The following is a 15,067-nucleotide window of genomic DNA, read 5'->3' on the forward strand; positions in this document are numbered from 1 at the left end:
TATATAAATTACTAGAGTAATAAATAAATAAAATATACATTTTGAAATGATGCGTATACTTGTTGCTTACCATTGCTTTCTTTAAGCTTATGTAGCTGCTATTTTAGCATTATTGTTACTCACTTATTATAAAGTTGAATCTCGTTTTCTGATAAAAAAAAGATATTACGAATAAATATGTGAATACATCGGGAAAGATTATATATATATATATATATATATATATATATATATATATATATATAGAGTAACTTAATCTTTCCCGATGTATTCACATATTTATTCGTAATATCTTTTTTTATATATTTTAATATATATATATATATATATATATATATATATATATATATATATATATATATATATTACATATTATTTTAAATAGATATAATTTTTCTTTCTTCACAAACGTCCAATCTAGCACCTTAATGAGATCTTAAAAGTAAAATTCGCAAATAAATTCCCGTCTATCCCTTTGTTTTTTTATCCCTTTCTCGATCTGTTTCTTTCGGTCTCGGGGAGTTTCCTAAGACTGGTCTCGAGACGTCGAGCGTTGCATCCCGCATCGCCCGCGCCGCACCGCAGCGACGGCGATCGAGATCGCGCTTTGCGAGGAGCGGCAAAAGAAATGAGTGGGAGAGAAACGTGGAGATTGAGATGATTACAGATCGAGAATACGACCTCCCCCACTCGAGGCAATGAGCAGATAGGGCACTCTTATAAATACTATGCCTACAACCCTGTACCTATAGTGAGTTCCTCTTCGGTGCATTATACACTCCAATCGGGAAGTTTAACATATGTGGCAGGACCATCGTCAGTCATCACTATCTCGAAGAAATGACGGAGAAAGGTTCCAAGCTCCCTCAATTTCTGGCTGGTGTAGCGGGTAAGTTCGCGTCTGTCCATAAAGAGCAGCATTCTTGAGGAAAAGAAATCAAATTAATTTATTGTCAAAACGTTGTTTTTATTTATTTATTGGAGTCTACTTTATACGTATTTTTTGATAATAATTCAACTTCAACCCGAGAATTATTAACTGTTTTGTTAATTCTTACTTGCTTAAGAATCGTATTGGAAGCTTTTATTTGTGCTGCAAGTTTTGAAAAAGCGTAACTTTATTATCTGATATTTTAATTTCTATTTATTAAAAAAATAGGTTATTAGACTTTTAAATTTCAATATAATCATATTGACAACGTGATAAAAAATTATAAGATATGTAAATCTTATCCTGATTGGTTGAACGATAAGAGAAATGTTAAATCATTCAGTGCGTGGTATAATCGACAGATGATATAGTTACATTAGTTACCGAAAAATAATCATAAAAATTTTTAAAAGCATCGTGCCAAATATTCTTTCTCTATTCACGTTATCTCGTAACACATTCGTATTTTATTTTGCGAAGCGATGATTTCGGGCGCGTATCTGTATGAATCTATATAAATTCGTAATAATACTTGGCACGGATTTATCGCGTAAGCGATTGGGAGCTTTCCAGCAAGCGACACAAGTCGACACAAACATCGTTCTATCTTTCTTTTTTGAGACAGATATCTCTCTTAAGAGTTTCCTTTCCGACAAAACAAAAATCCAGCTTTAATATATAATTAAACAATAATAGTATGTTAATTAAGCGCGAGAAGAAATTACGTAAATACTCCACAGCAATTATTTATCTTAGTATTTTTTATTTGTACATCCTAGAATTTTGTACAATCACAGCTAGTTTATCTGTCGTCGCGGCTGGTGCGGCTGGAGCATGGACGAGTCCGGTCCTACCCAAATTATTAAAGGATGGTGGACCTTTGGGGTCACCGATCAGCAGCGAGCAGAGTTCTTGGATAGGATCTCTAGCGTCCATCGGTGCTATCTTCGGCACCTCCGTGGCCGGATATCTCGCAGACAGGTATGTTTATATAAATTAACAATTTAATTACACGCATGAGTAATTTCGCAAAATAGCGATTTAACTATGCGTCCTATTTTACAGCAGGCGATAAAAAGTTGACTTTTTCTACAGATGGGGCCGTAAACGAACATTGCTATCTTCTCTGGTGCCATTTATAATTGGATGGACACTTGTCGCCACTGCACATCACGTTGTACAGCTTTATGTCGCTCGATTTATATTTGGATTGAATTTAGCTATCACGTTTACAATCCTTCCTATGTATTGTTGCGAAATCGCTGAGGTAACAAGCGACACAACCATTTACACTCAGAGTTTTCACAGGTTTTCTTCTGTTTTCCGTTTAAAAAATGATGTTTAAAATTGGTATAACGTATATATGCTTGTTATATAATATGTATAAATTTTTGTATATACCGTGTTCAATCTCTCTGGCTCTTTTGTGTGTTTGTTAAATAATATTAAAATAATTAAATGGCTTGTTATATAATAACGAACTATTGTTATATCCTTTTAGACTTCTATCAGGGGAGCGTTGGGTTCTTTTCTTGCGCTTTTCAACGCGACCGGCATCCTATATTCTTACATTATAGGACCGTTCGTCAGTTACGTGGTCTTGTGGATTCTCTGTGCTATCCTGCCGGTGATCTTCTTCGTCTGCTTCATGATGATGCCGGAGTCTCCGTATTTCCTTCTCAGCCAGGGCCGCAGAGAAGAGGCAATCGCATCACTAGCGAGACTTCGAAGCAAATCCGAAGCGGCTGTTCAGAAGGAGGCCGACGAAATACAGGTAAGTCAGTAAAGCTGGTAATTGTGTCTTATATATATAGAATCCTCTGTTCTCTAAGAGAATCTCAAGATTCTTAAGTGTAAAGAATCAAATCGACTTTCTGTTGATTTCCTATATTAATTCTCCCTTGAGAAATTCAAATTGTCGGGATATATTCGATTTTATGAAAAACTCGGTATGAAAAATATGCGATCGGTATAAGTTATTGTAATAAAAATTGCTAATTGCGGCCGTTTATGGATTCGTTGATTTCTCGAGTGACAAAGTAGTCCACGCTAATGCTGCCTTCACTGTTACGCACATGTACTCGGTCGTAGCTAAACGCATGTCCGAGTGTATATTGTTCGTCAAGTCGCGTCAGACAAACGAGATCGCAGACCGTTTCTTTGATTCTAAACGACAATATCGCACAATTGTGAGGGACAATTATGCCAAATTATGTCTGGCGTGCCTATACAGCGTGTTGTAGAACTGCAGAGTGCTCTTTCAGTCGTACGCGACTATATAATAAATGAGGAAATGTAGCTATTGTTTCAGCGTTGAATTAATTGCAAAATATAATGTAATTGCAGAAATAATTAACATTGAAAACTATTTTAAGGAATTAGAAGCTACGATTGACAAATTTTAGTTAACTGAAACTTTATCTTTTAGCGATAATTTGAGCTTTATGTTATTCCATTTATTTTAGAATATTCTAAGTAAACTATATTACGCTTCCCATTTTTATATTTATTACTTAATAAATTCGTCTTGCTTCCGATTTTTTAGGTTACACTTGACGAGGCTTTCAAAAATCAAGCCAAGATCTCGGATCTGTTTCGAGTAAAGGTGAACTTAAAGGCGCTGATCTACACATGCTCTATGATTTCCTTGCAGCAGCTTATCGGCATCAGTGTCGTGCTGGTGTACATACATAATATCTTTATCGCTGCCGGAGGTCTTGTCTCATCGGAGATAGCGCCGATTGTCATCGGAGTCGTGCATCTATTAGGGTCAATGGTGACACCCTTTGTTGTCGACAGATCAGGTAGAAAGAGTCTCCTTATTTTTTCTGGAATAGGAGTGATAATCAGTTCAGTGAGTAATTGTCCCTATTTTTGGATTTAACTTTAAATTATATAATTAGATTAATTAGAATAATTAGAATAATTACACTCATGAAAATAAGAAAAAATTAATTTGATTTTAATCTGGGATGTAATTTAACTTATGAAAAGCTCGTCATATTTCATATTTTGTTATTGATACTGAGTACATACTGCCTCACTGACAAAGATAATTAGTAGCAGAAATTAATTATAATAACATTATTAAACCTTTGCGTTAAATATATGAAGAAAAATATCAGGAATATATGAACTAGTATTTAATACATCGTGCATTAAAACGTTTAGAAAGTTATCGTATACTATACTCTCTTGATAAACAGCAGATAATTCTGAAAATTTTGAAATTTGCATGCATGAAAAGTGTGTTCAAAATTAGTATATTCATGAAGCGATAAACGTAATGCGGTTTCTCGTAAAGTTTACTCCCTATTTTATGAAACGAGTTGTTATTTCGCCTTGCGACAGAATGATGAACTCGAGCAGTTTGTTAGAGTGGACATGCGTTGTAGTTTTTGAAGAAAGTTTTAGGAATTTATATTAATATTATTAAAAATTATAAAAATGAATTTTATTTCAAGATAAGCGATTATCTTGAAAATCGCGTTTAATTAATATAAGCACGAAATGATCAGATATCACTTTAATATTATTAAGAAAAATTGTAACTTTTATCAGATACTTTATTTGCACTTGATTAAACAGAAGCTGTTTACTTTGCAAGCATCGTCGTGTAATTCTTTTTGTAGTGTGCTCTGGGTTTGTATTTCTATCTGAAGGAGGTACAGCACGCGGATGACGTGATAGAGCAGATATCCTGGTTGCCGATGGTCGCGCTTATCGTCTACATTGCCACGTACAGCGTAGGCTGGGGTCCGATTCCATGGGCATTGATGGGTGAGATGTTCGCTTCGAACATCAAGGCTAAAGGTTCTAGTATAACTGTTTTCTTTAGCGAAGGCTTGAGCTTCGTCATGATCAAGTTCTCCGTCAATCTTGAAGAAGCTTTCAATGGCAAGTACGCGATCTTCTGGATATTCGGAGGTTTCTGCATCATTGGTATCTTTTTCACGGTAATGCTGTTGCCCGAAACAAAAGGCAAGACTCTTCAGCAAATTCAAGATGAACTCAATGGAGTGACTTCGACTATGAACGTCGAAAAGAGGACGAAAAAGTGAAGTGGGAACGCTCGCGTTCGATAATCCTGACGAATGGTGTATGTTGAACACCTGATGAATTTGCGAGACATTTTGAAGAGATTAGATATTTGTAAAAAATACGTAGGGTATTATATTGACGTTTTGAAATAATCTCTTATAAAATATATGTATAAAAAAACAAATGATGAATGTCTACATGTATAAAAAAATGTAGACATTCATTATTTATTAATATAGTAGAGTGTTTTTATATAGGTTATTATAGATAAGGTTTAGATAAGTTTATAGATAAGTATAAAAGTAAAGGCCCGCAGGATTAAAAATTAATTAACAACGAAAAGTTTGTTTCGTTGTTGGATAATTCGTCGTGGGATAATTTGTCGAGTCACCATTATCGGTGATGTGTTTCTCTTACATGATATGGCGAAAATACTCTAGTATTAGTAAAGGATAGTATTTTCATAACGTACTCCAAATCCACGAACGTTTGCGCTTAATTTAGGTTTTAATTTTTTAATGTTAATCCGATTTTAACAAATTGCGTTAATTGTACTACACTGAAGATGGTCCTATATGTGACCGAAACGTTTGTTATTTAAATTATATTGAATACATTATCATTAACACCTCTAGTTACGGCTCGATGCCTCTTCGTTGTTAATTGGTTATAGATAAGGTTTTTATATATATATTTTATGGATAAGCTTATAGATAAAGTTCCTTTTGCCTTTCGCAAAACGTTCGGATTTGTACGAATGGCAAATTAATTATAAAAAAAAAGCGACAGACTTTATTCAAGACAGTGCTCTACTCTTTATCTGCTACATATCAACTGTCTATAGCCATATTGCATATATTTTAATACATAATGGTATATTTTTGTATATAATTATTAGAGTAATGACTAAATAAAATACATATTTTGAAATACTGCGTATACTTGTTGTTTACCATGCATTGGTTTCCTTATTTTAATATGGCTGCTATTTTAGCATTATTGTTGCCTCACTTATTATAAAGTTGAATCTCATTTCTTGGTAAAAAGGAGATATTACAACTAATATGTGAATGCATCGGAAAAGATTATAAGTAATTATATATATATATATGTTACATATTATTTTAAATAGGTAGAATTTCTCTTTCTTCACAAACATTCAATCTAGCACTTCAATGACCATGGCCTTGTTTCAGGATCTTATAGATTTTGAAACATCGGTCATTGTATCGCCGCAGCGACGGCGATCGACCCGCGATCGAGATCACGATTTGCGAGGAGCGGCAAAAGAAATGAGTGGGAGAGAGACGTAGAGACGATTAGAGATTGCGAATATGACCCCCACTCGAGGCAATGAGCAGATAGAGTGCTCTTATAAAGACTATGCCTGTACCTAATAGTGAGTTCCTTTTTGTGTGTGGTGTATTGTACACTCCAGTCAGGGAAACAGTGGAGTTGAACATACCAGTGGCAGGACCATCGTCGCTATCTCGAAGAGATGACGGAGAAAGGTTCCAAGCTCTCTCAATTCCTAGCTGCTGCAGCAGGTAAATCTCCCGTCTGTCAATAACGGGCTACATTTTCGAGAGAAAGAAATCAAATTAATCTATTGTCAAAACGCTGTTTTTTTTAATTTGTTGAAATCTACTTTATATGTATTTTTAAAAAATACTTTGACTTTAACGCGAGAATTATTAATTGCTTATTAATTCGTCTTAATTGCTTAAGAACCGTTTTGAAAGACTTTATTTGTGCTGCAAGTTTTGAAAGCGCAACTTTAATTATCTGATATTTAAATTTCTATTTATAAAAAAATAGCCCAGCAAACACAGAATACACCTTTGATAGCAAATTGCGCGATTCCGTGGGCATTGATGGGTGAGATGTTCGCTTCGAACATCAAGGCTAGAGCTTCTACTATAACTAAAGTTTTGAGCTTTAAATTAGCACATGGCCAAGTTCTCCATCAATCTTGAAGAAGCGTTCAATGGCAAGTGCGTGATCTTCTGGATATTCGGAGGTTTCTGCATTATTAGTATCTTTTTCACGGTATTGCTGTTGCCCGAAACGAAAGGCAAGACTCTTTAGCAAATGCAAGATGAACTCAATGGAGTGACTTCGACTATAACCGTCGAAAATGGGACGAAGAAGTGAGGAGGGAATATTCGCCTTCGATTATACTGATGAATGGTGTACGCGGAATACCTGATGAATTCGCGAGACATTTTAAAGAGATTTGATATTTATAAAAGATACGTGGAGTACAGTTTTATATACTTATGACATATGCGTAGAGTAAAGTTTTATAACATATCTAGGAATTTGCTATCATTATACAGTGGAGAAGAATCATGCAGAGAAATGCGGATAATATATGTGTCTATACCACTGTCAAATTTATACAGATATAATTATATCTAAATATAGGTAAAAAAGAAATGTCTTCGATGAGCTTGGATCACTGTTCAGTTTTTTGTTAGTAATATTGATTTAATAAAAAAAAAAGAAACGGAAAACGGATCAATTAACGAACAATGGTTCAATGATTTAAATGAAGTAAACGATAAATAAAAATTGAGAAAAAGTAAAACATAAATTTTTTTTAATTTTTGTTTACATATTATATGTACGCAGAGATAATTTTGTTATTTTCTACATGAATTCGAATTGGCACGACACCCGCACGGTATACGGGAGGTTCCAGGTTCATTATTGCCTCATTTATTATAAAGCTGAATCTAGTTTCTTGATAAATAGGAGATATTACGAATAATTATGTGAATGTATTGGGAAAGATTAAGTTACTATCTTACCTATTATTTTAAAGTAAATTGGTGGAACTCTTATTCCCTCACAAACATTTTGATGATCAAAGTCACGAATTGGATTTCAATCCAGCATTTTAACGAGATTCTGAGTAAAATTCGGAATTAAATTCCGGTGTATTACTTTTTTCTTTTATAACACAACCTTGTCTCGATCAAAGACATCCTTTTGATGAGGAAATTTTCTAGACACTGTTAATGACGCTGCGCGACCTTAACCATGGTGCTTTGTTTCAGAGTCTAGGTATTGAGACGTCGGTCGTTGCATCCCTCACCACTGCACACTGCAGCGATGGCGATTGAGATCGCGCTTTGCAAGAAGCGGCAAAAGAAATGAGTGAGAGAGAGAGAGAGAGAGAGAGAGAGAGAGAGAGAGAGACGGTTAGAGAATACGACTCCCACTCGAGACAATGAGCAGATAGAGCGTTCTTATAAAGATTATGCCTACAATCCTGCACCAGTGAGTTTTCCTTCGGCAGCGTACGTATTATACACCCTAGTTAGAAAATTCGTAGAGTTGAACATACGCGATAGGACCCGCACTGTCGGCCATCGCTGTCTTGAAGAAATGACAGAGAAAGGTTCCAAGCTCCCTCAGTTCCTGGCTGCTACGGCGGGTAAGTCCGCGTCTGTCAATAAAGCGAGTTACATCCTCGAGGGAAAAAAATCAAATTAATCCATTGTCAAAATGCTGTTTTTTTTTCATTTGTTGGAGTCTATTTTTCATGTATTTCTTTAAAATAATTAAATTTTATCTGAGAATTTTTAATTGTATATTTATTTTTAATTGCTTAAAAACTGTATTGGAAGACGTTATTTGTGCTGAAAGCTTTAAGAGCGCAACTTTAATTATTTGATATTTAAATTTCTATTTCTGAATTTTTCCAAGTTATTAGCCTTATAAATTCCACTATAAAGCATATAGATTTATAACGTAATCTGATGTTGTAAGATAAATCTTATCGTGGCTGATTAAACGATATGAGAAATGTCAAATCGTTCGGCATGGGCATGGTACGATTGATAGATGATATAGTTACAGATAAAAATAATTATTAACTTGGAAATTTTTCACGATCAAAAATGGAGGCATTATGTGTCAAACATGCTCTTTTCTTATTCATGTTATCTCGTGGCATGTTCGTGTTTCACATTGCGAAGCGATGATTCAGGGCGCGTATAATCTATGTGCATCTGTATATTCACGATAATACTTGGCACGGATTAATTGTGTAAACCTGTAAACAATAGATAAAATCAGCATCAGCTATGCTCGTGTCAGACGCTATCAATGAGAAAGTTTACGAAAATCAGTAACTCGATAATCACGTGTTATCATGCGTGCAACGATATCAAGAGGAATTAATCTCAACGCTGTAGTGATAGTTCCACGCAATGCCGACGATCCACGAATGCGAATAAATTTGTCTTCTATCTTGCTTACGTAAGAATCGTCAACGTTGAGTGCGCAAGTAAAATAATGATTGCGCGCTCTTCGAAGAGTATTGTAAAGTTGCGTCTGCACTATACGTAAAACAAAGCATATTATGTAGCAAAACATATTAAGTATACAACTTGCTATACAAAAAGAAATGTTATATAAATATAACATTTTTTCTTCTCTTTTTGTAACTTCTGTAACAAAGTTGTATAACTTTACTATATAACATGTTTTGTCATAATAGTGTAGATTTAATTAAGGACATCATATAATTCTTGAAGTTATCTTATAAAATTGTTTTTCTTTTTAACGTCTTTAAGATGTTCCTGTTTGTGACGTTTTCAGGACATTATTTTAATTGTCTTCTAGACATCCATGTTGTCCGGGTTATTTTCGATTGTAATTGGGAAGTTCTACGCCAAATCGCGCATTTGACGAATAAAAAATATAATTTGAGATTTTGTTTGTGTTGGATGAAGTAATCTCAATTTTAATCGAGTGCTAAAAAGCATTATTTCATCTTCAATACAGAGCGCGGATAAGATCATATCAAACAAATATATACATACTATATATTCAACGATTAAGTAGAATTGAGCTGATTTAATCACAAGTGCGCAAGCGATATTATCGAAAACATTACGGATTAGATATATGTTTACTTTACACGTTTACTAGAATTCCATTAAAAACATAAGTATTATTCTCGATCAAAATGCCACGAACATTATTAAATAATTATACTTTGTACCTATTAAGTAGTTAGAATATTAAACATTTATTCGCATTATTATAACTGTGCGCTCTTCATTTTGCCGGCAAAACCTCCAATAATTCGAGACAGTCAGATATCTCCCTTAAGAGTTTTCTTTTTGACGAAATAAACATCTAAGTTTAATTAAACGTTTAAATGATAATACGTTAATTAAGCGCGAGAAGAAGTTGCGAATATTCCAGCAATTACTTAACGTTGACAACGTGGTACTTTCCATTTGTACATCCTGGAATTTTGTACAATCACAGGTAGTCTATGTGTCCTTGCGGCCGGTGCAGCTGAGGGGTGGACGAGTCCAGTCCTCCCTAAATTGCAAGACGATGGCGGACCTTTGGGGTCGCCGATCAGTGTCGAACAGGGTTCTTGGATAGGATCTCTGGTGGCCGTCGGTGCTTTCTTCGGCAGCTTCGTGGCGGGATACCTCGGAGACAAGTATGGTTATATAAATTAGTTATACAATTGCACGCACGAATAATTTCAAAATATAGCAATTTAACTATGCGTTCTATTTCCCAAGTCTACAAGTTTGAAACTAAAGAAAGGAACCCCCCAATCTTTATAAAGAAATAAAGTATCAGCGCACGTATCAGATTCAAATGCTTAACGAAGATTGAACTAAAGACGATGAAAAGTTGATTTTTTTCTGTTTTTATAGATGGGGCCGTAAACGAACATTGCTATCTTCTATGGTGCCGTTTATAATTGGGTGGACACTCGTCGCCACTGCACATCACATCGCACAGCTTTATGTCGCTCGATTTATATTTGGATTGAATATAGCTATCACGTTTACAATCCTTCCTATGTATTGTGGCGAAATCGCTGAGGTAAATTTATTTTGAATGAGTGTACAAACATTTTTACGCATAGTATTTAAGGTATCGTGTTTTTTTTGTCTTCCGTGTAAAATATGACGATTATTTGGTACTAAATTTAATATGTATAATTTGTATCGTCTAATCAATTTGTTCATAAATTTTTTTGCTGTGTTTTTAAACGATTTAAAAAAGATTTAAAGACAGTCTTTGTTTGTTGAGAAATATTAAAATTATTATATTGCTCGTTATATAATAACGAACTAACAGATGATATATAACTATTGTTATATCTTTTCAGACGTCTATCAGGGGAGCGTTAGGCTCTTTTCTCCCGCTCTTTGAATCGATCGGTATCCTATATTCCTATTCTATCGGATCATTCGTTAGCTACGTGGTCTTGTGGATCCTATGTGCCATCCTGCCGGTGATCTTTTTCGTCTGCTTCATAATGATGCCGGAATCTCCGTACTACCTCCTCAGTCAAGGCCACAGAGATGAGGCAATCGCATCTTTAGCGAAACTCCGAAGTAAACCCGAAGCAGCTGTCGAGAAGGAGGCCGATGAAATACAGGTAAGTCAGCAAAGTTATAATTAATAAACATAATTTTTTCTTATAAAACCTACCGCTCCAAAAAAATCCCAAAATCTTAAAATTCTTAGTAGTAAGAAAACATAATTCAACTCTTAGTTGAACTTCTACAAATTCTTTGTTAAGAATAAATATATTTTGTAGTTCGGCAATAAGAGTCAAGCGCATTTGTTCTTGCACAATCTCTATCATTACAATTACGATCCTTCAGGTCATTTTTGTAGAAATTTTATAGTTGTTGGAATATTTAGTTTTCTGAAAAACTCTGTCAGGAAAATATGTGATCGGTATAAACTATCCTAATAAATTTTCAATTGCAACGTGTCCTTTTATAGTGTCGTTGATTTCTCGAGCGACAAGGTAATTGCTAATGCTACCTGCACTGTTACGAACATGTACTCGATCGTTGTTAAACGCATCCGAGTACATATTGTCCGTCAGATCACGTTAGACAAACGAGGTCGCGGCTAAGGCCGTTCCTTGATCTTAAACAACAATGAGGGATAGTTATAATTGACGTGCAGAGTCTCGCAGAACTGCAGGTTGTACGCGACTATATATTACACGAGAAAAAATAGCTATTGCTTCAGCGTTGGAACAGTCACAAAATAAAATACAATTGCAAAAGAAATTAACATTGAATACAATTTTGCGAAATTAGAAGACCCGAAGAGCCCATTATAAATGGACAGCAAATTTGTTTCAGTGTTAATTAAAAATTCATTTCTTAATAATAATTTGGTCGTTTTATTATCCTATTTATTACATAATATTTTAGGCAAATTGTTACGTACTCCAATTTTTATATTTATTGCTTGATAAATTCGTCTCGCTTTCGATTTTTCAGGTGATACTTGACGAGGCTTTCAAAAATCAAGCAAGTATCTTGGAACTGTGCAAAGTGAAAGCGAACTTCAAGGCATTGGTCTACACATGTCTCATGGTTTTCTTCCAGCAATTTACCGGTATCACCGTGGTGCAGTACTACATGCAAAATATCTTTATAGCTGCCGGAGGTCTCGTCCCAATGGAGATAGCGCCGATTGTCATTGGAGTCGTGCAGGTGTTAGCGTCAATAGTGACACCCGTGGTTGTTGATAGGTCAGGTAGAAAGATACTTCTCGTTTTCTCCGGCATCGGAGAGACAATCAGTTTGGTGAGTAATTGCCTCTGTTTTTAGATTTGAAATTGATCAACAATGAATTAGAATAATTATACTCATCAAAATAAGAAAAAATTAATTTGATTTTAATCTGGGATGTAATTTAACTTAATTATGAGAACCTCGTTATATTATATCTTATTTTGTTATTGATACTGAGTACATATTGCCTCATTGACAAAGATAATTAACAGTAGAAATCAATTATATTGAAAGTTTTACTTCAAATATAGGCACAACAACTGATAGTATTCAATTTAGAAGAAATATATGAGAGAGAATATTGTATATAAAGAAACATTATAAAAATATGTTAGAAAGTATATAAAGAAACATCAGAAATATGTTAGAAAGTATTCGCTTGTTCCATTATATCGAGCCTTATATTTCTAAGAAACTAGTTGCAATTATTTATAAAACATTGCATAACCGATAGAGTTAATACTAACTATACAATGTACACACACACACACACACACACACACACTTAATATTTTAAAAGTAATAGTTTAAAAAGAATTAATATATGACTTAGTGTTTAATATATCTTGCATTGAAGCTTTTATAAAGTTCTCGTACTATTTTTTTGTTTGATAAACAACAAATTGATTCAGAAATTAAAAGTGTGTGTGATAGACACACACACAACGCGGATTTCCTTTCTGTTTTATGGAAAGAGTTGTAATTTCGTCGCCTCGCAACAGAATAATGAATCTGAGCAGTTTGTTAGAGTGGACATGGACATGAGTTGTCGGTTTTAAAACCTCAAGGAATTTATATTAAAATTATAAAAATAAATTTTATTTCAAGATTATTAATTAAACGCGTTATCTATAAAATCGCGTTTAATTAATAAGTGCGAACTGCTATTAAATTTGAGATACTTAATATTACTAAATTGTAATTTTTATTAGATTCTTTATTTAAATTTGATTAAACAGAAGCTTATTTTGCAAGCATCATAATCGTGGCGATAATGAGATAAATTAGAGAAAAATTAAATTTTGTAATGTTTGCAGTTAATCTAATACTGATAGTCATATCCTATAAATATTTTTTGACGATAATTTGTATATATTTAGCGTGAATTTTCGCGTGCCGATTAATTCTCATATTTACTGATTGCATGCTGATCGTTAAATGCATTTTCTGGTCGTGCGTTTACGATCGGCATTCATAATTATACTTGCAACTAATGCCGCAAATTACGGCATTTAATGACTCCTTCTTTTATCACTTACCTCACCTTCGAGGAAATCATTCTCGGCGCAAACGACTTAATTACCTGACAAAGAGGATCGAGTCACGATTTTCTCTGTAAATCGGATGAAGATAAACGCGCGACACGGTAAAGAGTCCTCGTCTTCGATAATGTCTGCCTGATGTAGGAAATGTAATAACAGCGAATCACGCGGATATACATTGCAATGCGAGACGAGGAAGGTAGAGCATAATTATACATACGGGTCATTATTACGTATTCCGATGGAATGCGATGGAATACATCGGACTCTGTGTGAACGATTACATAATTTGTGCGCGACAGAAGGCAGACGCGCGACGATAACACACGCAGAAACGAGTTGAAAAAATTCTTTCGTTTAGGATCTTTTGAAACTAGTGTTTTTTGTTGTCGTTATTAGATACTTTGGAAGATATCTTTGTACTCTGGGAGTTTAATGATTTTAATAATTGTGAGAAACTTCGGAAAATTTTCATAACGATGTGTCATCATAGATCAGAATAATTCTAGCACCGAACATGTTTAATAGCACTGAATTTCTTGTTAGGCAAAATTTGATTTTAAGTACAAAAGTCTTTTATTACGCGAGTTTGTCGTGTAAACAGGTATTTATTTTGCAGTTTTCCCTGGGCTTATATTTCTACCTGAAGGAAGTACAGCACGCGGACGACGTGGTAAAGCAGATATCCTGGTTGCCGGTGGTCTCACTCATCATCTTCATTATCACATTCAGCGTAGGCTGGGGTGCCATTCCATGGGCAATGACGGGCGAGATGTTCGCCTCGAACGTAAAGGCTAATGCTTCCAGTATAACGGTTTTCGTCTGCTGGTTCTTGGCCTTTGTCACCACCAAGTTCTCTAGCAACCTCGATAAGGCATTCCATGGCATGTACGCGACCTTTTGGATGTTCGCAGGATTCTGCTTCCTTAGTATCTTTTTCACGGTATTGTTCTTGCCCGAAACGAAAGGCAAGACACTTCAGCAAATCCAGGACGAACTCAATGGAGTGACTATAAATGTCGAGAAAGGAACAAAGACGTGAAGAGGAAACATTCGCGTCCGATTATCCTGACGAATGGTGTACGCTAAACACCTGATGAATTCGCGAAACACTTAAAAAGAAATTGTATATTTATAAAAAATATGTGGCATAAAGTTTTATAACATATCTAGAGATTTCATATTATTTACTGCGGAAAAGAATGAAGCAGAGTGACTCGACAATCATGTATTATCGCGCG

General features: G+C 34.7%; 1 protein-coding gene and 1 pseudogene across 5 annotated transcripts; both read left to right on the forward strand.

Annotated features, from left to right (window-relative positions):
- The first annotated feature begins 49 nt into the window (after nucleotides 1–49).
- On the forward strand, nucleotides 50–5,968 carry LOC143896916 (facilitated trehalose transporter Tret1-2 homolog; annotated as a pseudogene). The gene is made up of 7 exons (XR_013256793.1): nucleotides 50–61; nucleotides 668–889; nucleotides 1,729–1,912; nucleotides 2,027–2,198; nucleotides 2,433–2,705; nucleotides 3,477–3,785; nucleotides 4,564–5,968. The product of XR_013256793.1 is annotated as a facilitated trehalose transporter Tret1-2 homolog (transcript).
- Nucleotides 5,969–6,373: 405 nt separating this feature from the next.
- Nucleotides 6,374–14,994, forward strand: LOC143897132 (trehalose transporter 1-like protein). Of its 4 annotated transcripts, XM_077405494.1 has the most exons (8): nucleotides 6,374–6,519; nucleotides 8,035–8,414; nucleotides 10,262–10,445; nucleotides 10,669–10,840; nucleotides 11,130–11,402; nucleotides 12,268–12,297; nucleotides 12,376–12,576; nucleotides 14,446–14,994. In XM_077405494.1, exons 2-8 carry the CDS (start codon nucleotides 8,366–8,368, stop codon nucleotides 14,866–14,868), a joined length of 1,332 nt encoding a protein of 443 aa, XP_077261620.1. In that variant the 5' UTR covers nucleotides 6,374–6,519; nucleotides 8,035–8,365; the 3' UTR covers nucleotides 14,869–14,994. The 4 variants fall into 4 exon arrangements, with proteins under 4 accessions (XP_077261620.1, XP_077261619.1, XP_077261621.1 ...); XM_077405493.1 differs by having other exon boundaries at nucleotides 12,268–12,576; XM_077405495.1 differs by having other exon boundaries at nucleotides 8,035–8,257; nucleotides 12,268–12,576.
- The last annotated feature ends 73 nt before the right edge of the window (nucleotides 14,995–15,067 follow it).

Source organism: Temnothorax americanus, unplaced genomic scaffold, assembly GCF_048541705.1.
Source record: "Temnothorax americanus isolate GAGA-0224 unplaced genomic scaffold, ASM4854170v1 Scaffold2, whole genome shotgun sequence".
Taxonomy (NCBI): Eukaryota; Metazoa; Arthropoda; class Insecta; order Hymenoptera; family Formicidae; genus Temnothorax; species Temnothorax americanus.